We start from the raw sequence: 11,430 nt of genomic DNA, 5'->3' as shown, positions 1-11,430 counted from the left end.
TCAAACACAGGCACAGCAAGCCAACAACATTATCATCATATATTTATACACCGTTTTGCAAGCGATTTGACACCCATTCAAGGAGAAAACAACACGAACTGGCAAGGGGGTGTATTGATCAACGAGAACGAATGCTACTTCCAAATATACAATAAAAATATGCCCTATGACAAACAGGACACGGGGGGAGAATACATATCCCATGTCAACATGAAAATAAGGAACATCGGAAAACTGCCTGCTCTGATCTGCCCTCTGCTGAAGTACAAACTTGCAGCGAACTGGGTCATAATTTACGTGCCTTCTGATCAATCATGATGAGTACAAAATGAGCTCCGCAAATCCACGAAATAATGAGGCCACGCCATCTTTCTTGGTCACTAACACCTGATTTCATATGATCCTGCCCTTGTGATGTAGCGAACCCACTCAACGGTGTTGTAGCCACTCTTCTCCCACACCTGAAAATGCATCAAGAGATGGTTTTAGTACCAAACATTTTCAATATTTCATATTGTACTTGCTCCACATACCTTGAGGAACCGAACACGTAAACCAGAAGCAGTGAACATCGGAACCTGCAGGAAAGAGATACCATAGTGAATATAAAGGATAGAGTGCAGGAAGCCAGGAAACAGTCAGACAACATGGGGGGCATAAAGCACATTATATGCATGAAGGCTCCTTGAACAAAAATACTCCAAGGTCAACCAATTATTTAAGTATCAATTTATATTGTACATGCTCAAATTTTGTTCATAAACAATGAGATACTGGGATTCTTTGCTAACATTGTCATTCTCAGTTATAAATTGCAGAACAGATAAATAAAATGGAGTAGAGGAAAGCTCATAGCCATCTTGCCAAGGAAACAATAAGATTCTTAACGAGATTAAATGTAACCTGGAATTCCATCTGAATCGGTGGCCTGTTCGCTAACTTCTTTTCCCCCATTGTAGAGATCAGTTCAACTTCTGCACTCATCGTTGCCTCGGTCTGTCCAGGAAATTTCCTGATCCTATGGTTTGAAATGTGCATTATGATTTATGAGTTCATGCTGGTCAATGTGCAATAACTGCAAGAGGTAGCTCAGCACGAAAAAGAACTCCCAGTACATGCACTAACAGGACATACTTTTAAATTGCAAATAGCTAGGCAGGGCATAATTTAGGGAAATTTTGTTTACACCATTCTGAACAACTCACAGCTAGGCAGGGCATAACTTAGGGAAATTTTGTTTACACCATTCTGAACAATTCACACCATCAAACCCATTAAAATACGACCCACATACTGCCTTTGGTATAGTGCAAATATTAGACAAAAAGATTGCACTTACTTCCACACCAGGGAATCAATCGAAGCATTATATTTGGCTTTGCCAGATGTTGTTTGGAAACTCGTCTTCGCTGTCTGCTTTGGAACTGGAACTTTAACCACAACACCAAGTGCAAACATCTTAGCACCAAAAACACTCTTAACCTGCGTAACAAAAGATTCACCATGTCAGCAAACATGTACACGTTTATGACGTAACCGAGTAGATATATTTGCTTACTTTCACATTAATCTCCATGCGTGTTCGGCCCAACTCCTTAATTGTGGGCAGAACACGGAATGGAAGATTTACACCCTCCGTGATTCGATATCTAGAACAAATATGTCCGTCAAAATCCAGCTAGCGAAGAAACTATCATTTGTAAAATGTACTCATAATTGCAAGAATAAATAGGGATCTAAAAATTACTTCATCAATTCGAATTCACCATCTGGTGGCACAAAGCTGACTGTTTTTTCTGAGTTAAATCTTGTTAGGTTGACGCACTGGTGGAAAGTGACATCATCGAGTTCTATGGTCTTCCCACTGTAGAGGGAGAGAACACAAACAATCAGGAGATCATTTACGAAAAGGAACAAAAGTTGGGTAGCCAGTAAACAATGTTAACCGGCAAAACAGTTATATCTATGTGCACACTTTGTCACCATGTGTCAAGACTCAGTAAAGCAATACCTCTTTGAAGGCCTGGACTTCAGTTGGGCTTCCTTTTCAAGTCCAATTTTGTCATTTAGTCTCAACTTCAGATCAGGCATTCCAGAAAGGAAGCACTTCATAAGAATCTTCCCTGTCACGTCACATCGTAGAACACTCCCTGCAGAAATGTAAGAAATATACACGACGGGCATGAAATAGCTGAACAGGAAAGACACCGGAACCTCAGACCAGATAACAAAAAAATGATGGTCCATGAAATACCTTTAGAAGACATAAGAAGGTTTACACTCTCAACAATGTCCAAGAAAACCTGACATACGAGGAAAACTCGTTAGTTATTACTGTTACTTCACTTGCTAAATGGAGGTAAACAATGACATGACATTAATGACAACAAAGAAACGAAAACTGAGGGAAGTATGGGCCACTGCTTTAACAGGAATGCTGGTACATGTAAAATATGTATTAGAAATGAGATCCATTTTAAAATGTATGCGGATGATGGCATTGCTAGTAGCCCAAGCACTGATAGGAAACTAGGACCATTATAAATGTTAGTCCTCTGCTTTTTTTCCGAATACAGCTGAAGCCTCCCTACATATTTAATTCAAGTACCTCATTCTTCTTGTACACCAGACCCTCTCTTCTCCAACCAACAGCACCGGTAACTTGCAGGGTCGCATTTGGAACAGGCTTATCCGAAGGCTATCAGTACAGAGAGAAGGAAATATGGTTCAGTTACTTTCCTAGAAAATAAATAGGAACACACATAATTATTTTTTGCAATCCAATACAGCAGACTACATTTTTCATATATTTCTGACCTTGGAGGAAAATGGCGACCGTACGCCTTCCTGGGTTATATATAACTTCAAAATTTCAGGGGAGAGATTCTGAGGATAACCGAAGTCCATAATCTCTGCACAGTTGCACAGAGTCAGTATTGCAAACAAAAAAAGAATCCATGGTGGGAACTGAAGCAGCAAGCTAAGTCCAAAATCAGATGTGCCCTTACCATCAAGAAGTTCATATATTAACACAAAGTTATTCCTGATAGCATCTTCATCAAAAGTTCCACCAAAGTAGGACTTGAAAAGGGCCACTGCCTGATAATTTCAAATAATCTTCAGCACAAATAACGGCGAATGAGATAGGACATGTTAAATTGCTCATTGAGTAGGATCTCTACATAGAATTAGCAACTGTAGTTTCATCACTGAATCATCTTTGGCGTAACATACAAATTAAACTACTTCCTAGCCCAATCCCTCTCTTCCAAACAGGCCCTCAGGAAATCATATAGAGCACAAAGGGTTCTGTTATTCACTTAGTCCTATCAAACTATTCCCAGCAGTGATGAACATGGTTCATCATGTTCATCACGCCATCTAGGCATTGAAAATTTCTAGTTTTTGTACCACCTGCTTGTACCCTGTTGGGTTTGGTGATTCTCTGATGTACCATCACCAGTTACTTTTTGCAATAGAAAATTCCAGTCGCCAAACAAAGCCAAACGTCGATACCATTATTAGATGACATGATCATTTAAACCTCTCGGACTGAGATGATACATTATCTTACAATTTGACAAAACACTTCAGAAAATCATATGACTTGTTAAGTAACTAATACATTCTTTTGCTCTGAATAGACAAATACACAAACATCATAGACAAATATTTCTAGTGAAAAAGAAAAACATCAATTATCTTCTTTAGATTATATTATATTCATCAAGGTCATAATGTCTGTGTGGGTTATATATAATTTATTTGGAAATGCTCATAAGACAACAGAAACTTCATACCTCCACAACAAACTTGAAAGCACAAGAAACATTAGCATTGCTGCTAACCACGATCACAATGTAAACATTACTGATCCTCATGTAAAGGAAGGAACAGCCTCCTATTTGTCGAACAGGGCATGTACCAAGCTCTTTTGTTTGCATAATGTGCATCCTGAATGCATCAACCATATTTCCCCTGCATAGCCGTACATGAACATGATAGGGTTTAGTCACTAATTGTAAAGGTATGTGCAACCAAATAAGCAGGGAATGGAAAGTGAAAGAAGCAAAATGAATACGCGGGATTGTTTCCTATTGAAGTGATAACTGAGAAAGGCTATGAGAGGAAATGGCATAAGTAGCCTCTTGAGATCGCTTTGGAATGATGAGACAGTTGTCCAGGTGGTAATAAATAAATGTGCGCAAAAGAAAGAAAGAAAAGGACATGGTGGAACAAACATCATTAAAATTTACATCCATGTCCTACGGTTATCAACAGACTTGAAAAAAAATGCTTGCATTACTCAACAGTAGGTGTCGTAGTTTACATGTTTTAGTGTCCTTCATAAACAATGACTATGATATTGACAATATATCATATAGATGGAATTTCACTTGCTCAATATTAAACTAGTGTAAGACCTACATGTCGAAATAGGCTCAGCACATACAGGATTACAGCACATCGCTGCAGGTTTATTGAATGGTCTTGTTTTGTTTCTACGATCAACGTGCATGTATGAAAACATACTCATATTTATAATTTCTAATGGTATTGATTCCATTATCTCTACTCCTATAAAAGATCCAGTTGGTGATGATTTGGTGATGATGGTGTGTCTGCATCCGTCATTTCTGACCATTCGATCTGCGTCTAACGCATGCAAGGTAAGCTGTGGCATTCTGCAACAAGACCCTTGCCACTCTGCTCCAACATTTCAGAAAAACCCTTAGTCTATTTTGGGTGAAACCTAACATATTTTTAGTGATATATATCAAAACCAGGGTGATTTTTTCAAGCTTGAGAACATGCATTTGCCGATTGTAGATCCATTCCAACGCACAGGCACTTTGCTAGTACAAATATAAAAAAATTGCATTTTGCGGGAATATTCGGTGTTCAAGAAAGCATTTTTAAGCGACGCTCAAGCGCCGAGCGATGGCAAAACGCTTCGCTTTTGCCCTAAGCGGTAGATTAAGCGGGTTTATTTTAATTTGGCCATAATTTGGTTGATTTTGAACTGCTTCTGCTTGTCTGCTTGCGCAATAATGGCAATATGCCAATTATCTTATTATTAGGCTCTGTTCAGGAACTGTCTCCTTCATATTCTGGCAAAATTTGGCCGCATGATCTCTATTAGGTTCTGTCTGTTTGAACAGAACTGCATTTTAGTTGTTATTTTGCTTGCTGTGTGAACCTGATGTGTATTTGCTATGGTGTGAACTGTATTTTAGATGCTATTTCAATTACCCATGTGCCATGTTTCCTATTTTCCTGTGTATATTATTCAAAATCTGTCAAATCTAGCCAATCTCAAAAAACGCTTAAGTGCCCATTGCTCTAAGCTGTGGCCTTCCGCTTCGCTTACGCTTTCCGCTTTTTTGAACATTGGGAATATTACGAGATGTTTAAATAACTTCTGCTGTTCTTTCCAAGACCTCTTGGAAATCTATGGTGCGAGGGTTAATATTAATAATTAATTTCAGTCCGACGGTTACTATTTCAAAGTTAGCTGGTTTGCCGCGTATGCTGCAGTAGAAGTAAAATTTCGACTACAGAAGGATGTGAATACTAACTACTGTCAAAGCCCATTGGAAAAGATGAAATGAACTACTATGGAGCAACTTTTCTTGTCCAAAGTGCCTCACTCATCAAAACTAAGTTCAAAATGTGGAAAAAAATAAAACTAGTATGAATTTTCTTGTTTATTGTTGATGACTTGCTATGATCATATATGACTAGAGGATAACCTCCTTTGAACCATCCTAGGTGGAGTTCAGTGACCAATCTCTTTACTCCATGCTGGAATCATGTAGGCGCCACAGCCTCAGGGCAGAGAATGGAACACGCATTCCAAATGCAAATCAGTTAGGAACGCCACAACCAAGAGAATGGGCAAACTGAAGTGCGCAATGGGCAAATTGCAGTGCGCAACGAGCCAACCACCAAAGACTGGCTGTCAACTGCACTCCTCCCCGTCGAATTTCACTTGTCACTCAGCGAAAGGAATCAAAATTCACAAGCCACCTGCCACCCTTCTAGCGATCTACATCACTACAGGCTACGACCAGAATCAATCGATCCTGGGGCCTCAGATCTGCCACTCAAAACCCAGGGAGCCAGAGAGGGGAGGAGGGGGAGCGGCAACACGCACCCGACATCATCGCGGTATAGGCGGTTGATGAGGACGTCCCCGCGGAGGTTGAGGAAGTAGATGGCCGACGCCGCCACCGGCATCGTCTCCGCGTCGCCCGCGCCCCGGCTCGAGCGCCTGGGACCACCACCCTTAACTGGCGCGCGGTTCCACGGTGCGCCACCAGCTACGCGGGTGATCTGGTGTGCTCGGGGCTCGCCGGACGGTGAGGAGGAGGAACGGGACTGACGGGGCGCGGGTTTTGGTAGATCTCGGGGAAGGGAGACACGAGCACCAGGTCGTCTTCCCCGTCCAGGAGCGCTTTTTCGTGTGTGTTTTTTAGAATGGACCTCACCGGACGGCGTATTTCCGTATTTGCATGGTTGTCTTCGGTTGGTGACTTCTGACTTTGCGTTGCGTTGCGTCTTGGTCCCACTGCTCTGCTTTTTTTTTTTTTAACACCGACAGATGTAAGCGCTCATATAAACGTGCACACACTCACCCCTATGAACGCATAGAGGCATACCCTACCTCGATGAGTATCTCCGAGAGATTGAGCCGGTATATTATCTTGAGATTTTACGAAGTCATCATATGCGTCTCGTTGTATACGGGTACGTCTCCGTTCACTGAAATCGGACACGACGTTTTGGCTCTCAGGTGCATCTGCATATCATGTGAACAGTAAATTCATTTAAAATAGTAAATAAGTTCAAAAAATCAAAACAAAATTGTGATGCTAGATGCTTATGTGCGTGAAGTTCGTACCAAATTTCGGAGAGTTTGGACATTTCAGTGGTTCTGAGCAAAAAAGATAAATTTTAGGGTTCTAAGTAAGTTTGCTGGTCATGTACTATTTTGACCGGTTTTATCTTTTTTCTCCATGAGCTCCTCATATGTCCAAATAAGCTGCAATTTGACACGAACATCATGCATTGGAACATCTTTCACCTAATTTTTTTCAGAATTTTTTAGCATTTTTCTTGATTTTACTGTTCACTGGGTGTAGGTGCGCCTGGAAACCGAATTGAATATCCGATGCAAAATCATACTATGTTGTCCCAACTCAAAAAGAAAGAATCTTATCCAAAAAAAAGATTGTAGATTGATCTATGAACAACAAATTTGTCCATCGATATTGGGTTTCCGCATGTACCCTACCCATAAACATCGGGTACCCCTACGCATACCTTCAAAATCTATGGATGGTGCGAATCAATAATCTGTGGTTGGATGATTAGAGGGATAATGGTATTCCCGGCCCATTGGGGTTCAAGTCCTGGTGTTTGCATTATTTCTGGATTTATTTCAGGATTTCTAGCGATGCACTTTCAGTGGGAAGAGACGTCCCCGTCGACGACGAGGCGCCTACGGTGATTTCGTAAATCTCAAGATGGTATGTTAGCCCAGTCTCTCGAAAGTGCTCACAGGGGTAGGATGTGCGTATGTGCTTTCATAGAGGTGAGTGTATGCGCGTATATATGAGTGCTTATCTGTATTGTGTTAAAAAACTATGGATGGGGCATGCATATGAATTTATATTCATGGGTAACCCAATGGATACCCAGAAAGAATTGGTAAATAAAGATAACTCTTATGGCATGTGCGGTCAAGATCTAACCCGCATGGCCCTCCCCTAAATCCTTGATTCCCCGAAACCTGTCGTAGCCCACATGACCACGCCCCCGGCCCGCCACTTCCCATATGTTCTATGTGACTCCTTGGAATGACGAAACCTCGACTCATCACCTCCTGGCTCATTGTAACGCCCCAAGACCGATGCTTCAGAAGACTTCCAGCTATTCCGAGTTTCGCCGTGTGTTTCTTTTGTGCTTACTCTTTTATTTTTGCATTGCATCATGTCATCATGCCATCATGCCATTTAATTTTTTAAACTCAACTAAATAAAATCGTATGGATCTTCGGTCCATTTAAATCGAGGGAAGGATGACTTCTCTTTATAACATACCCTCCCGATATTTAGGGAGATATTATAAATTATTCCATTTATTTGGAATTGATCATAACACACTTGCATATTAAATCCCTTAGCCTTTTCTTCTTCAAGTTTTGACTCTCTAACCTTGCCAATAATTCTTTTGCCATTTTCCGGAGCTCCATCAAAAATCCGAACATTTTTGGACCTTCCCAAACCCTCACTTCCATTCAAATCATTTGAATTTAAATTCAAATGAGTTTGAATTTAAATCTTGCAATCTTGGCCATTCCTATTTTCTTGGATCAAACTCATTTTTGCGAGTCCGGGAAAATTATCCCCATGCTCAAATTATTTCTCCAACCCTCTCTTTATCTCCCTTTTATTTCTTTGCTATTTACCGCTTTTGGTAAATAAAAGAGAAGTGGGGGATTAGAGAGAGAGAGGAGACAGGCCAGCCGCAGCCCACTACCTAAGCCGGCCCAAGGCCCAGCCGCGCCCCTCTAACCCTAGCGCAGGGGAGAGCCTCCTGCTCGATCCCCATCTCCCTCCAGCGCCGCACGCATCAAGCTCCCCTCATCTCGATCCCCTCTGCCGACATGAAACAGGAGGTCCTCGCGCCTCCGCCTCCGCCCAAGGCCTCGCCCTTCCTTCTCCCCTGCGTCCCCATCGCCACCCGCCGCCGTCGGCGATCCCCAGGAGGGCCACCCCGCGCGTGGCCCCATCCTCTCCGCCGCGAGTCCTTCCCCTCGTCGCCTCCTCTGCGCCCTATTGACCCGCGCCCATCCGCCTCGGAGCCGGCCTCCACCGCCTCCTCGCCAGCGCTCGGCCTCCCCCCCCCCCCCCGAGCTCATGCTCCCTTCGTCCATGGCGCCAGCCAGCCCCGCAGGCCACGCCGTCGCCTCCTCCGCATCGAGGCAGGGAGTGGTGCTCCCTGCGCCCGGTCCCCTCGCCCCTTGCCGCCTCCTCCGTTGGTGGCGACCACCAGGAGCTCCACCAGGAGCCCGGAGTCCCCGCCGTCAAGCTCCATGCCGCACCCCTGCATCCTGCGACCGCATCAGCCGCAACCGCCTCCATTTTTTGTTCCTTGCGCGAAGAAGACCCATGCCCTTCAACCGCAGCATGCTTCGTTGGGTTGTCTCCGCAAGGCTCCGTTTCGAATCACTACCAAGGCCAAGACCATCCCCGGGCAGGACCTCGTGTACGACTACCCTCGAGGACGCTAGCTCCGTCAAGTTCGACTACAACGTGTACCACTACCGTCGACCCTCGAAGACCCCGTGGACCCCGAACATCCACGGGACATGAACAACTACTTCCACTACGACCCACGAGTACCACTACTTCCCTCGACGACTCGAACCACTCCAAAAACGCACGCTTCGAAGGTATAACCACCGAGATGACCGATCGTGAACGAATGCATGCTTTGTTGTATGAGATGTACCATATGTTTGCACCGTGATCGAATCGTCCTTGCGATGCCCCTCTTTTGCCATGCCACCGTCCCGTGGGAACCCGGAATCCGGGATCACCCCACCATCTTGCATGACTCGCTCACGTCACACTTCCTTTTGCACCGGTACCTCCATGAGTTACCGGGACCGGAATGTTGCCGTGGCACCATTTTCGTTATTGTTGCCGTGGCACCCGTTTTGTTCCGCCATGGTGACCAAATGCTTCATAACATGCTCATGTCAACGTTTTCATTAAAATTGCATAATCCTTGATTATGTCATCTGCATCATGTTAACTACATTTAAATGGTTAAAATTGTTGTTTGCATTAAATTGCTAAATGACTTATGGGGATTTTCCGGAATTGTTGTTTGTTGTTTCCGGCCTCATTTAAACTTGCCTAGATAGGTAGTTTAATTATGCTTCACCTCTTGCCATGTTTAACAACATTTAATATTGTTGGGTACATAACCGAGAGAGAACTAAATAATTGATGTGGTGTTCCGTCAATATGCAACTCGTTGCATATTGAGCTCCACTTAAATTGTAGTGTTGTTTGCTTTACCTTGCCATGCCATGCCTCTTTAAACCAGACATGCATCATATTTGGTTGTGCATCATGACATGATTATGTGATGGTTGTTTACCATGTTGTTTGCTTCTTTCCGGTTTGCTTCTCTCGTTAGCTTTGGTTTCGTTCCGGAGTTGTGAGGATTCGTTCGACTACATCCATTTGTCTTCTTCATGGACTCGTTCTTCTTCCTATCGGGATTTCAGGCAAGATGACCTTTACCCTCGATATCACTTCTATCTTTGCTTGCTAGTTGCTTCGTTCTATCGCTATGCTGTGTTACCTATCACTTGTTTACCATGCCTCCCAAATTGCCATGTTAGCCTCTAACCTTTTCACCCTTCCTAGCAAACCGTTGCTTGGCTATGTTACCGCTTTGCTCAGCCCCTCTTATAGCATTGTTAGTTGCAGGTGAAGTTGAAGATTGCTTCATGATGGACAGGATTATTTTGGGATATCACAATATCTCTTATTTAATTAATGCATCTATATACTTGGTAAAGGGTGGAAGACTCGGCCTTATGCCTGGTGTTTTGTTCCATTCTTGCCACCCTAGTTTCCGTCATACCGGTGTTATGTTCCCGGATTTTGCGTTCCTTACGCGGTTGGGTGATTTATGGGACCCCCTTGACAGTTCGCTTTGAATAAAACTCCTCCAGCAATGTAGCGACCCGACCTTAGACGGTCAAGTCTCTGTGCTCAGTGTCATTGTCGTGGTTCTAAGTCTGACAGTAGAATGGGGGGTAAGTATGGAAAGGCAAGGTCCTAGCTATGGAGTAGTTGTACACACGGGTGTTTAGCGAGTTCAGGCCCTTCTATGAGGAAGTAACAGCCCTACGTCTCGGAGCCCGGAGGCGGTCGACTGATCTCTGTGTATATGAGTTACAGGGGTGCCCACCCTTCTACCAGTGGAGGGGGTGGCTTATATAGAGGACGCCAGGACCCCAGCCAGCCCACGTAGAGGAGGGTTAAAGTACATTTAGGCCGGGCGTTACTGGTAACGCCCTACATAAAGTGTCATCATGACCATTAAGACTACTTAATTACAGACCGTTTGGATATAGCATAGATCCTGAACTTCTGATGGTCGAGTGTGTCTTCATGGTCGAGTGTCTTCTAGCCGGTCGAGTGGAGCTTCTCTTGGTCGACTGGAAGGTAGCTTCGCATGATGATGTCCTTGGGTATGGTATCCTAGATAGGTCCATGACCCTACCCTAGGTACATAACCTCATCATTAGCCCCCGAACGGATCGAGGTTCGAGTGAGGAAGGGGTTGACGATTTTCTCCGACTTATTTACTGTACTTTGATTATGTCGTATCTTGGATCGG

At 43.7% G+C, this 11,430-nt stretch overlaps 1 protein-coding gene across 1 annotated transcript; it reads right to left on the bottom strand.

Annotated features, from left to right (window-relative positions):
• LOC123137827 (AP-2 complex subunit mu) lies at positions 1 to 6,491 on the bottom strand. The gene is made up of 13 exons (XM_044557670.1): positions 6,158 to 6,491; positions 3,801 to 3,978; positions 3,009 to 3,099; positions 2,818 to 2,912; positions 2,609 to 2,698; positions 2,255 to 2,303; positions 2,012 to 2,150; positions 1,748 to 1,864; positions 1,559 to 1,649; positions 1,340 to 1,482; positions 904 to 1,018; positions 534 to 578; positions 1 to 461 (listed from the first exon to the last, which is right to left on the bottom strand). The coding sequence occupies exons 1-13, from the start codon at positions 6,238 to 6,240 to the stop codon at positions 381 to 383; spliced, it is 1,317 nt and encodes a 438-aa protein (XP_044413605.1). The 5' UTR covers positions 6,241 to 6,491; the 3' UTR covers positions 1 to 380.
• Between the last annotated feature and the right edge of the window lie 4,939 nt (positions 6,492 to 11,430).

The sequence above is a fragment of the Triticum aestivum genome, chromosome 6B (genome assembly GCF_018294505.1).
Source record: "Triticum aestivum cultivar Chinese Spring chromosome 6B, IWGSC CS RefSeq v2.1, whole genome shotgun sequence".
In the NCBI taxonomy this organism is placed as follows: domain Eukaryota; kingdom Viridiplantae; phylum Streptophyta; class Magnoliopsida; order Poales; family Poaceae; genus Triticum; species Triticum aestivum.
This window is presented reverse-complemented; position numbering and strand designations above follow the sequence as displayed.

Bases quoted from the DNA above. Each gene is read 5' to 3' on its own strand.
- LOC123137827 (XM_044557670.1), bottom strand. From the start codon at position 6,240: ATGCCGGTGGCGGCGTCGGCCATCTACTTCCTCAACCTCCGCGGGGAC. The intron at 2,913-3,008 runs GTAAGGGCACAT...GCAACTGTGCAG, and splicing joins AATATATGAACTTCTTGATG to AGATTATGGACTTCGGTTAT. The intron at 1,483-1,558 runs GTAAGCAAATAT...TTTGTTACGCAG, and splicing joins GCATGGAGATTAATGTGAAA to GTTAAGAGTGTTTTTGGTGC.